Below are 10,915 nucleotides of genomic sequence, written 5' to 3' on the forward strand. Positions count from 1 at the left end.
GGAGGTAAGAGTCTCATGGAGTTTCCTGCCTTGTCTGGCAGGAATCCTCAGATCTCAGCCTCTTGAGTAGCTAGGACTACAGGCGTGAGCCACCAGCGCCCGGCTTATCAATAATTTTGTTCTGTTTTCTGATTTCACATTTTTGTTCTAATGGATACCCTTCTTTTCCAAGGGAAAGGGGGTTCAGGGAGAGAATAAATTTCCAATAACAGGAGGGACTGAGACCAGACAATAGGAGAAACTTTCTGCCAGTGAATATCAACTCAGAAATTACAAAACAATGGTCAGGCACTGGTGGCTCATGCCTGTAATCCTAGCTACTCAGGAGGCTGAGATCTGAGGTTCAAAGCCAGTCTGGGCAGGAAAGGCCATGACATTCTTATCTCCAATAAACCACTAGAAAAACCAGAAGTGGTGCTGTGGCTTACGCGGTAGAGCGCTCACCTTGAGCTGAAGAGTGCAAGGACAGTGCCCAAGCCCAGAGTTCAAGCCCCACGACCGACAAAAAAAAATGTATATATATATATATATATATATATATATATATACACACACAAAAACAGCACTGGTATTAGCATCAATTAAGTTAGGTTCTTGACATCAGCACTTTTGATAATATTGGTCCAGATAATGTTTTGTTGTAGGCAGTTAATTCATTGTTCATGGTTACCATCATTCCTGATCTTCCTATACTGACACAATGAAGTGTCTCTAGATGTTACCAGATATCCTCTTGGGCAAAATTATAGTCTGGTCTCCTATCTCTCAGAGATGGGATTCAATAACTTCTGGAAGGATTTTGTGTATTTCCCTTTCTTCAGTCACCCTGGGGAATTGTATATTGCAGTTGGAAAAGTCCTGCAGAAAGATCAACAGAATATGCTGTGGCCTTGTATTGAGTCACAATAATCTCATGTTTGATCTTCTTTGATCTTCCCATACATGCTTCCCAGACTCTTGTTGATAAACATTGTTGAGATTGTTCAGATTTTATGGTAGAGAAGCAATGTTCTCTTCAGAGTAGTCCTGGAACTCATTTTTGTAACCTTTTGTTAGGACACAATGGAGGGTAGAAGAAATAGGTAGTAAGGAGAATTTTTGTAACCCTTGGAAAGCAACTCCTTTGGGAACGGAGTATTGAGAGTATTGGTTCCTTTGCGGGGTTCAGGTAGCAGGAAGTTCATGGTTCAGAATCATTCTGCATTCTGGCCAGTGCCCTTATGTTAGCATTCAAGACTTTTCCAAGACTGCTCTGCGATATACAAAACTCTTGAGAGGTAAAAGACGCTCTAAATAGTCACAGGTTTTCCACCTATTTGAGATTTTATAGAATTTGACTTATCTTGCAATTCTCAGAGATAACCAGAAGTAACCTCAGCCCGTATTACAATCTCTGAAGTCTGTACTTTCACCAGCCATTTGAATTTCTAGTGGCCTTCCTTCTACCAGTACTCCATCTTGTGACTCCCTCTGCAGGATGTAATTTGAGGGATCATGAGAGCACTCTGCTACCCTCCCTCTATCTGAAGCTTATCAGAGTACTGCTCAAATATACATCCTATTTTTGAGTGACCATTTTCCTGAGCTGCTGCTGCTGTTCCTCCTCCTCCTCTTTTTTTTTTTGTTTGGCAGCACTGAATTTTGAATTCTGGGCCTCATACTTCCAAAGTAGTCACTCTACCTGTGCCACAGCCTTTTTGACTTATATCTTCAATATATATGTTTGGGGTTTTTTTTGGTGTGGGCTTCCTCTGTAGCTGGAGTAGCAGATGTACCCAGGTTTTTGTTGGTTGGGATGGGGTTTTACAAACCATTGCCTTCAGAAAGGGTTTGGAATGGATAATTTACCTTAATATTTAATCTAAGGTACAATAAGACTTAGGAAAACGAGTAAATTCTTGCCAGAAGAAACACAAAATAGAACCTATATACAAGGAATGACAAATCACAGTAGCATTTAAAAATTGTTTGCTAACCCTTTGTTTTTTTTTGTTGGTTAAGGTTGCATGATGGAATTTGAACATTACCTCAAGAGGTTTCATATTTTGGATTAGTTAATTGTGCTCATCCTCTGCTGATCATTTCTTTGGACACAATTTTTGGTGTCTTTTGATTTATTAATGCAAAGAGATTATACCATGGACCACAAGGAAAGCTGCCCAAGTGTAAGCATTCCCAGCTCTGATGAACACAGAGAGAAAAAGAAGAGGTTTACTGTAAGTATGTAATGTGAAGCATTTGGGAAAATTGATTCTAGAGAATATTTCCATTTCCAGTTTTTTTGTTCTTGTCTCACCTAGAATGGCCTTCCTTTCTTCATTTACTTCTGTTAATCTATCTTCCACGAAGCCTTTCCTGGCTTTAAAGCGAACAAACTGTCCTTTTTACTATTGATTTATTTTTGCCACTTTTATTCCCTTGGAGAACCTTAAGAAATTATCTCATAAACTCTTTTAGCCAAATGTGCCTGTAGATACATGCTGATAGACACTAGTAGTTTTGTGTGCAGTTAGTGGGTGTAGACTTCTGATATTACCTATTTCTTGCTATCTTGAAACATCCATTCATATCTTTTCTTATGACATTCATTACTTTCTACCTGTTTTTTGTAATCTTAAGGTGAAGACTATTACTAATTTTGTGTTATTTATTCTGGTGGCATTAGGGTTTGAACTCAGGGTTTCACATTTGTTAGGCAGTGTCTATTATAGGACTTTATAAGGAGTACACACAAAATAGAGTTTCCTTATGGGTTCAATTTCCAGTACTGGGAGAGGTAGGGAAAGAAAGAGTAAACGCAATGAATATTTGCCGAATCAGTGTTATTGGTGACCATTATTGGAAAATGCTCTTTTAGTCCAATTAGTATATATGGAGATCTCCTGCCATCCTTTCTCCTGGAAATAAAAAGAGTACTTATCTTGTTTACAATTGACTTGGTTTCCCTTGTAAATACATGACCTCTAAAGAGCAAGACAATCCATCAAGGCATGGTTAAAGATAACACATTTATTGACACTATTTATACCAGAAAGGGGGCCTGCAACTACCTCTTCCTGGGTTAGATATCCAGAACCAAGAGCAGCCTTTTTTTTTTGGTTGGTCGTGGGGCTTGAACTCTGGGCCTGGGCGCTGTCCCTCAGCTCTTCAGCTCAAGGCCAGGCTTCCCAGCTTGAGCCACAGCCACTTCCGGCTTTCTGAGTGGTTTATTGGAGATAAGAGTCTCACGGATTTTCCTGCCCAGGCTGGCTTTGAACCGTGATCCTCAGATCTCAGCCTCAATGAGTAGCTAGGATGACAGGTGGCCAGCCCCCAACCTTTATTAGTGGTCTGCAAACCTCCAGCCCCAGACCTCCAAAGCGCCAGACCCCGAAGGGGAAGGCTTTTCCTTTTCTTCCCTCCCTCCTCCTCCGCAGGCCTCGCCACTCTCCACAGGCCTTCTACTGAGGCTTTCCCCTCCTGCTGTCTCTCTCCACTCCATGTCTCCCTTCTCTGTCTCTCTAGTTCTTCGTTGCTCTCTACCCCCTACTCTCTTCAGGACTCCCGATTTCCCCCCCTCAGTTTTCCTGCTAACGGTTTCCAACTGCCATTCATGCTCCTCCCCCAAGCTGCCCACTGTCCAATCATTTCTTGACAGCTCGCCATGTGGGGCTCAAGGCCCCACCCACTCCAGTAGCATGCTCCGCCCCTTTTGTGGCATGGCAGGCCTCGGAGGCCCACCCCATGGTGATGTCAGCCTCTTGATGCCCCGCCCCCTCCAGCGAGCCTGTCCACCAGGCCACGCTGATTATGCCCCTCCCCTTTATTACACTATCATCCCCTACTCCTGTCTATGTATTGACTAGTATAAAGAAATTCATGTAACTTAATTCTGTTTAGCACTTAGTTTGATCTATGTAAAAATTTCCTGTCTGTATTAATTATGCTATCATGGTCTTACTTGAGCTCTTACTCTTCCCAAAGGTTGGTAAGTTGGTTTATTTGAGGAGAGGTGTCCCCTTTCATAGTGAATGTTGAGTAGATAACAGTTTTCAAGATAACCTAGTGAAGGTATTGTATTCTTGTCATCCCGCTAGATCTTTATGGATCCCATTGTACAGTGCCTGGTCTGGCGTATATCCAGCTATGGTTTACATGGTCAAGCCATGTGGCACGTTACCAGCATCTGTTATGGCAGCTGCATTAGATGGACTGACTGGGAAATCTCTTCTTTGTTGGCCTATATAAAGTTTCATGGTGTTTTCCATAGCTAAGGAGCACCCTGAACCTGTGGCATATCCTTTCTTGTTCTTTTGGCTTAGTGGTCCACCCTAATGAGTGGTCCCCTGTAATGAAGGAGGTCACCTGACCTTCGCTAGTTTAGCTCCATGACAACTGGCATAGAATCTTTGTCACATAGGAGTTGGGGAAAGCTTAAGAGTTAAACCCTCTGACCAGTCCACTCTGCTTTCTTAACTGTGGAGGTGGGGGCTGGGTCTCCCCCAAATGATGGCTTCCTCCCAAAGTCCCAACAGGGATTTGCCAATATAGCCCTGTGGTTCTCTGCTCTGTCTTCCTAAACAAACACAGTGCTCATATCTTTCACTAAAACCTAGAGCTGAGAGATTGGAGTGTGTCACTGTTATTTACTTCTCCAGCCTCTGGGTTGCGAAGATATTTTAGACAGCATGTGTTTGTTACACATTTGTACAAATCTATTTTTAGTAATATCACATTGGGAAAAAAGTTGTTATACCTTGGATAAAATAGTTCAGACTGAGTTTTCCTTCCTCCTCTCATCTTTTTTTCCCCCACTTTTGGGCCATTCTGTCTTTAGGGAATGACTTCACATGTTGCCCTGTTTGACAGAAGTTTATACATTGCAAATGTAGACAGATTATCTCAGGTGTTCTTTACTTTTTCAGGGTAGAGGTATTTCCATATCTTTTGTGAAAGGGCCAGAGCTGCCTTTAGCAACACTCTTGCCCAGCTGTTCTCAACTGGACCCTTAGTTCTCAAAAACACTGTCTTAAGTCACATTGTTCATTTACTTCCTTCAGATATTCCCAAGTGTTTTCTCATGTAAGAAACTTTTTCTGACACTAACAATGTAAATTATTGCCTTCACACCTTCTTGACCTCTTTCACTCTGTCTTGCTTGCCCTACTAAATTTAATAGTGATTATTACCACCTGATATAGTTTGTGTTTATTTGTATATACATTATCTGCTAGAATGCAGAATCCTATTCTCAGGCCATTCATATAGTTTTCATAGATTCATGCATTGTATTCCAGCATGTCTTCATAAACCAAGTCTATATTTTGATTTATCCATGTGATTAAATTGTCAGTAAGTTTCTATATTATTCCAGATACTATTCTAGGCCCTTTGGGAGATTCAGTGAGTAGCAAAAGTGACACAGCCCTAGCTCTTAAAAAATTTAGATTCTTGGGGCTGGGAAGGTGGCTCAGTGGTAGAGCGCTTGCCTTGCACGCATGAGGCCCTAGGTTCGATGCCTCAGCACCACATAAGCAAAAAATAAAAGCTGGAAGTGGCACTGTGGCTCAAGTGGTAGAGCGCTAGCCTTGAGCTGAAGAGCTGAGGGACAGCATCCAGGCTGAGTTCAGGCCCCACGACCAGACCCCACCCCCCAAAAAAAATTTAGATTCTTGTGGAGCAAGGCAGACACTGAATACTCAGAAAAAGAGAGGATTTCATGTTGTAATAACAAGCATACTGCTCTCTGAGATATTCTGCTTATCTTGCTAAATATTTAAAAAATTTGAAGTTTTCTTTTATACCTAGTAATGTTTTCTTAGAATGTATTTAATAAGCACCTATTTATAATCACACTGTTAATAACTTTGCAAAGCTTGTTACTGTAAATAAATTTGTTACAGAGTCTGTCCATCCTGAAACTTAAAACTTGGTTTTAGTTTTGGCCATCTAACCCTACAAGGGTCCATTCTCCACTCCAGAAAGTCAACACAAAGAACTTATAAAGCTCATAGTCATATAAACCTAAGGTTTTTTTTTGTCCTTTTATAGCAGTGCTGATTCCAAGGCTGTTTCGATGGGTCTATAATCTCTTAGTTTAGTTCACTGGCACCTTAAGTAGATCTTCTACTTTTCCTTCTGTATTCCATATGTTTGAGGGATGCTTATCTTAAAATCAGTTCTGACACTTTACATGTAGTAGCTCTCTCCCTCTTAAGTTAGCTTGATTCCTAGATTACATGCTGTGTCCAATCAATTTATTCATCTCCGTCTAAATGAAACATCCATTGTCCATGTGACTACTACCAGTGACTGCCTCATCATCAGTGCAGCTTTAAACAATATTACAGAAGTCATACAATGTAACCACACATAATATCAAAGCTGTATTTTCCTTATATTATCCAATATGATGTTGTGAATGGAAATTATCTTTCATGGGAAAGGGTAATTGATACACATAGGTGGGTCTGTCTTAAACCAGGTTTTCTCTTCTAAGTTGTCTGGTTGTGAACAATTAAATAGAAACTTCAAAAGCAACCCTTATCTCTCCTTAGTCATCATTGTAAAACATGAGATAACCCAAACTCTACATCAGCCAGCCTTTCTTCATATACCTGGATCTTGTTACTTTATACCCTTTAGAAATTATACAAAATCTTTGGGACCTCAAATTCTTCCTCATATTTATATGTGTTAAATTATATTCTGAGAGTACCTGTGCAATGAATAATGAGAGTCAATTCTCTAACAATTTGATACTAATTCTGGTACACAGAGGATAAAAGATTTTAATTTTATTCTTGGTTATATGTTTTTTAAGCTATAAACTTAACTCTTGGTTATCATTCCTGTCTGTTGGGGTTTGTAATATTTATTTTGCTTCATAGAGTTGTTGATTATGATTATGTGAGATTACATATAAGAAAACATTAGCCATATGTAAGAGGGTATTAGAAATCTAACAAAATTTTTGTTTGGGAAAAATACTGTGTAAAATATGACTTGGAAGGAGCCAAGTAATGGTGGCTCATGCCTGTAATCCTAGCTCATGAGTCTGAAATCAAAGGTTCGAGGTTCACAGCTAGCCTAGGCTGACAAATCCAACAGATTCTCACCTCCAGTTAACCAACAAAAAGCCAGAACTAACACTGGCTTAAGTGCTGGAGGGCAATGAGCAAAAAAGTCAAACGAGAGTGTGAGGCCATGAATTCAAATCTCAGTACTGGCATTGGGGGTGAAAAAATGACTCAGAAGATGATAGCTACGGGGCTGGGAAGGTGGCTCAGTGGTAGAGTGCTTGCCTTGCATGCCTTGAGGCCCTGGGTTCGATTCCTCAGCACCACATAAGCAAAAAGAAAAAAGCCGGAAGTGGCGCTGTGGTTCAAGTGGTGGAGTGCTAGCCTTGAGCTAGCTGAAGAGCTGAGGGACAGCGCCCAGGCCCAGAGTTCAGGCCCCACAACCGGAACCAAAAAAAAAGATAAACTATCTTTAAATCACTAAAGTACCCCTCTGTTGTCTTTTCATTTACAATTATTTTTGTGTTAAAAATGCCCAAAGTCAATTAGTTTATATTTTTCAGGATAAATTTGCTAACAACTGCTGGTGGGGAACAGTGATTACTATTATTTCTTTTTTGTTCTTCCTGCCAATTGTTAGTTTGATCTAAATTTTTTGTATGTGTACATGAGTTTTTGACATCAAACTCAGAGTAAAAGTGTAGCCCATTTTTAAGACCTCACTTCCATCAAATAGATTTTTTTTTAAGGAACATGTTTATCTCTGAATACAAGCAAATCTGGTGAACATAATAAGAGGAAGGCTAGAACAGGGATTTTGAAAGCAAAATTCATCAGCTTTCTTAGAAAATTATTCATTTAGAATAGAATAATTTTCAACTAGAATAGCACATAACACTTCAAACATGGTGTGTAATATGTTCAGAGCTTACATGACTAGGTGAAGCTAAGCTCTCCTTGAAGCAGTACAAGAAACTATGAGTGCTCAAGTCATTGTCATTTTACAGAAAGGAAAATTGAGGCACAGAGATGTAACATATCTAAGGTCACACAGCTACTACTGAGTGTTTTGGTTTTTATGTTTTGGACAAAGTGGGATGGTTTGTAGTATAATTTAATATTGTGTTGATATAAATGTATTGGTCCAATTGGTATAGTTATATTGTAATTAATATTATATCGATATAATTTAATAATGTACAGTGAATAATCATGTTTAAAGTATAAAGTTTAAAAATCAGATCATTTGGTTAATGTATAACTAGAAAATCTTTAAAATTAATAATATTTGTAATGCTATTTTAAAAAAAAATTCTAGCTAAAGAAACAATTTCCTGCTATGGCCTTGAAGATACCTGCCAAAAGAATATTTGGTGATAATTTCGATCCAGGTAAGCAATAACTTTATAAACCAGCTATTAAATGAAAGCTGAAGTTTCAAGTAGTTAAAATTCTAGAATTTTTTTTTTAGTAAACATTTTTTAGTAAAAATTCTAGAATTTTTTACAGTGTCTGTTTTTAAACTTGACTAGCCAGGACTTTTTTTTTGGGGGGGGGTCTGGTCATGGGGCCTCAACTCTGGGCCTGGGCGCTGTCCCTCAGCTCTTCAGCTCAAGGCTAGCACGCTACCACTTGAGCCATAACACCACTTCTGGCTTTTTTTTTTCTGCTTATGTGGTGCTGAGGAATCGAACCCAGGGCCGGCCTCATGCATGCAAGGCAAGCGCTCTACCACTGAACCACCTTCTCAGCCCCTAGCCAGGACTTTTAAGGAAATAGAAGCACAGTTAGATTCATTCATCTGCCCAGGATTTATATACAGGTAATAAAAAAAAATAAAAGCAAAAGTATTGGAGGCATAGCTAAAGTGGTTAGGGGTGCTTGCCTAGCAGGCATGAAGCCTTGAGTTCAATCCTCAGTAATACCAACAAGAAAATAAAAAAAGAAGCCATGTGCAATAAGAACATTTTTTTTAACTTGACAACAAGACTCAAAGTCAATACCCTATACTTTCAATCGTTGCTAGCACTCTACCAACTGAGCCATGCATCTAACCCCAAGAACTCCTTTCATGAAACAGCTATAATAATTTCTAAAATAAAGTAGACATACAGAGAAAGACAACCAGAGGTACCTGAAATGTTAGGACTGAGTGACAGAGAATTATTATTTGAACTAGCATAAAGACATTAAGCAGAATAAAACTGCTGGAAGCCGGGCGCCGGTGGCTCACGCCTGTAATCCTAGCTACTCAGGAGGCTGAGATCTGAGAATCGAGGTTCAAAGCCAGCCCGGGCAGGAAAGACCGTGAGACTCCTATCTCCAATAAACCACTAGAAAGCCGGAAGTGGTGCTGTGGTTCAAGTGGTGGAGTGCTAGCCTTGAGCTAGCTGAAGAGCTGAGGGACAGCTCCCAAGCCCAGAGTTCAGGCCCCACAACCGGACCCAAAAAAAACCCACCAAAAAACAAAAAAAATACACTAACTATAAATAGGGTTACAGGTGGACCCATTATAACAATGAGATGTACAAGATGTTATGTCAAAAAACGAACTTTACAAGTTTGGCAGGGTAGGGATGGGGAGGGTGCAGAGGGGAAGGGATGGGAAGGGGAAACAGAGGAGGAGGCAACAATGCTTGATAAGAAATATACTCACTATCTTGCCCAAGTAACCCCTCTGTATGGCATTTTCACTATAATAATAAAAAATAACTATAGGCTGGAACTGTTGAGCAGTTCCAAATACTACTGGAAATAGAACTTGGATGAACACTTCAAAATAGATTTTTTTTTCTGATGTTGGGGTTTGAACACAGGGACTTGATGCTCACTCAGCTTACCTGCTTGATTGATGCTCTACCAATTGAGCAATGCCTCCAGCCTGTCTTTTGGCTGGTTATTTCTGAGCTGTAATCTCACAAACTTTTCTGTCCAGACTAACTTCAAACCATAAATTCTCCAGATCTTACCCTCCTGAGTAGCTAGGATTATAGACATGAGCCACTGTTGCCTGGCTTGCAAATTACTTCTTAAATAAACTAGAATGAATCAAATAGTATCTAGCTCCAGCACTTGCTGTCCCTTGTTAGACTTCTAACTTCTTATCTAGCATTTTACTGTAGCTTTATTTGTTGCAAGTAATATTGAAATGACTTGCAAGTTTTAATTGAGTTTTGAAAAATATTGTAATTTTAAAGTAACATTTATTTGTCCTTATGTAAAATTAGTACAGAGCTTAGAAAATCTGGATAACAGGTACTGGTGGCTCATGCCTGTAATCCTAGCTACTCAAGAGGCTGAGATTTGAGTACTGCTGTTAAAAGCCAGACCAGGCAGGAAAGTCCATGAGACTCATCTCCAGTTAACCACCTATGATCACCTACATGAAACACTCCATCTTTAATTCTTTTCAGGAGAAAAAAAAATCCTTAAATGTAATTCAGTTGTTATCATCCATCTTCCAAATTGCTCTTATGTTTCTTTTTAAAGTCTTGTTCTTATTTTATCATTTTCTGAATTTGTATTTTTATATAAATGCCTTTTAAAATATGGAAATCATATTACACGTGGCCTAGCCTTCCCTGAATTCAAAACACAAATTCTTTCCCTGTACTACTTTTAACATTTCGAATCTGAAAACATTTTAGTTCAGCTTTAATTTGTATTTTGTGGACAGTTTTCAGATTTTAACTCTTCATAGTAGAAATTGTCAAACACATATATAGTAGACAAACCAATTCAAATAATACAATGGTATCATCTCGCTTCAGTTACTGATACAAGCCTATTTGTCCTTATTCTTAGCCAGCCCATTATAATTTGACACAAATCTTAGATGTCATGTCTTCTGTAAATATTTTGGTAAACATTTTTAAAAGATAAACTATCGGACTGGGAAGGTGGCTCAGTGGTAGAGC

General features: G+C 39.3%; 1 protein-coding gene across 1 annotated transcript in view; it reads left to right on the plus strand.

Moving 5' to 3' along the window:
- The first annotated feature begins 2,005 nt into the window (after positions 1–2,005).
- The window catches only part of LOC105999447 (serine/threonine-protein kinase Sgk3), a 50,031-nt gene continuing 41,121 nt past the window's right edge, over positions 2,006–10,915 (plus strand). Inside the window, exons 1-2 of the mRNA XM_013034472.1 lie at positions 2,006–2,216; positions 8,317–8,389. Of these exons, the coding sequence (XP_012889926.1) occupies positions 2,121–2,216; positions 8,317–8,389 (169 nt within the window). The 5' untranslated portion in view covers positions 2,006–2,120. The remainder of the gene's footprint in view (positions 2,217–8,316; positions 8,390–10,915) is intronic.

Source organism: Dipodomys ordii, unplaced genomic scaffold (genome assembly GCF_000151885.1).
Source record: "Dipodomys ordii isolate 6190 unplaced genomic scaffold, Dord_2.0 Scaffold190, whole genome shotgun sequence".
Lineage (NCBI taxonomy): Eukaryota > Metazoa > Chordata > Mammalia > Rodentia > Heteromyidae > Dipodomys > Dipodomys ordii.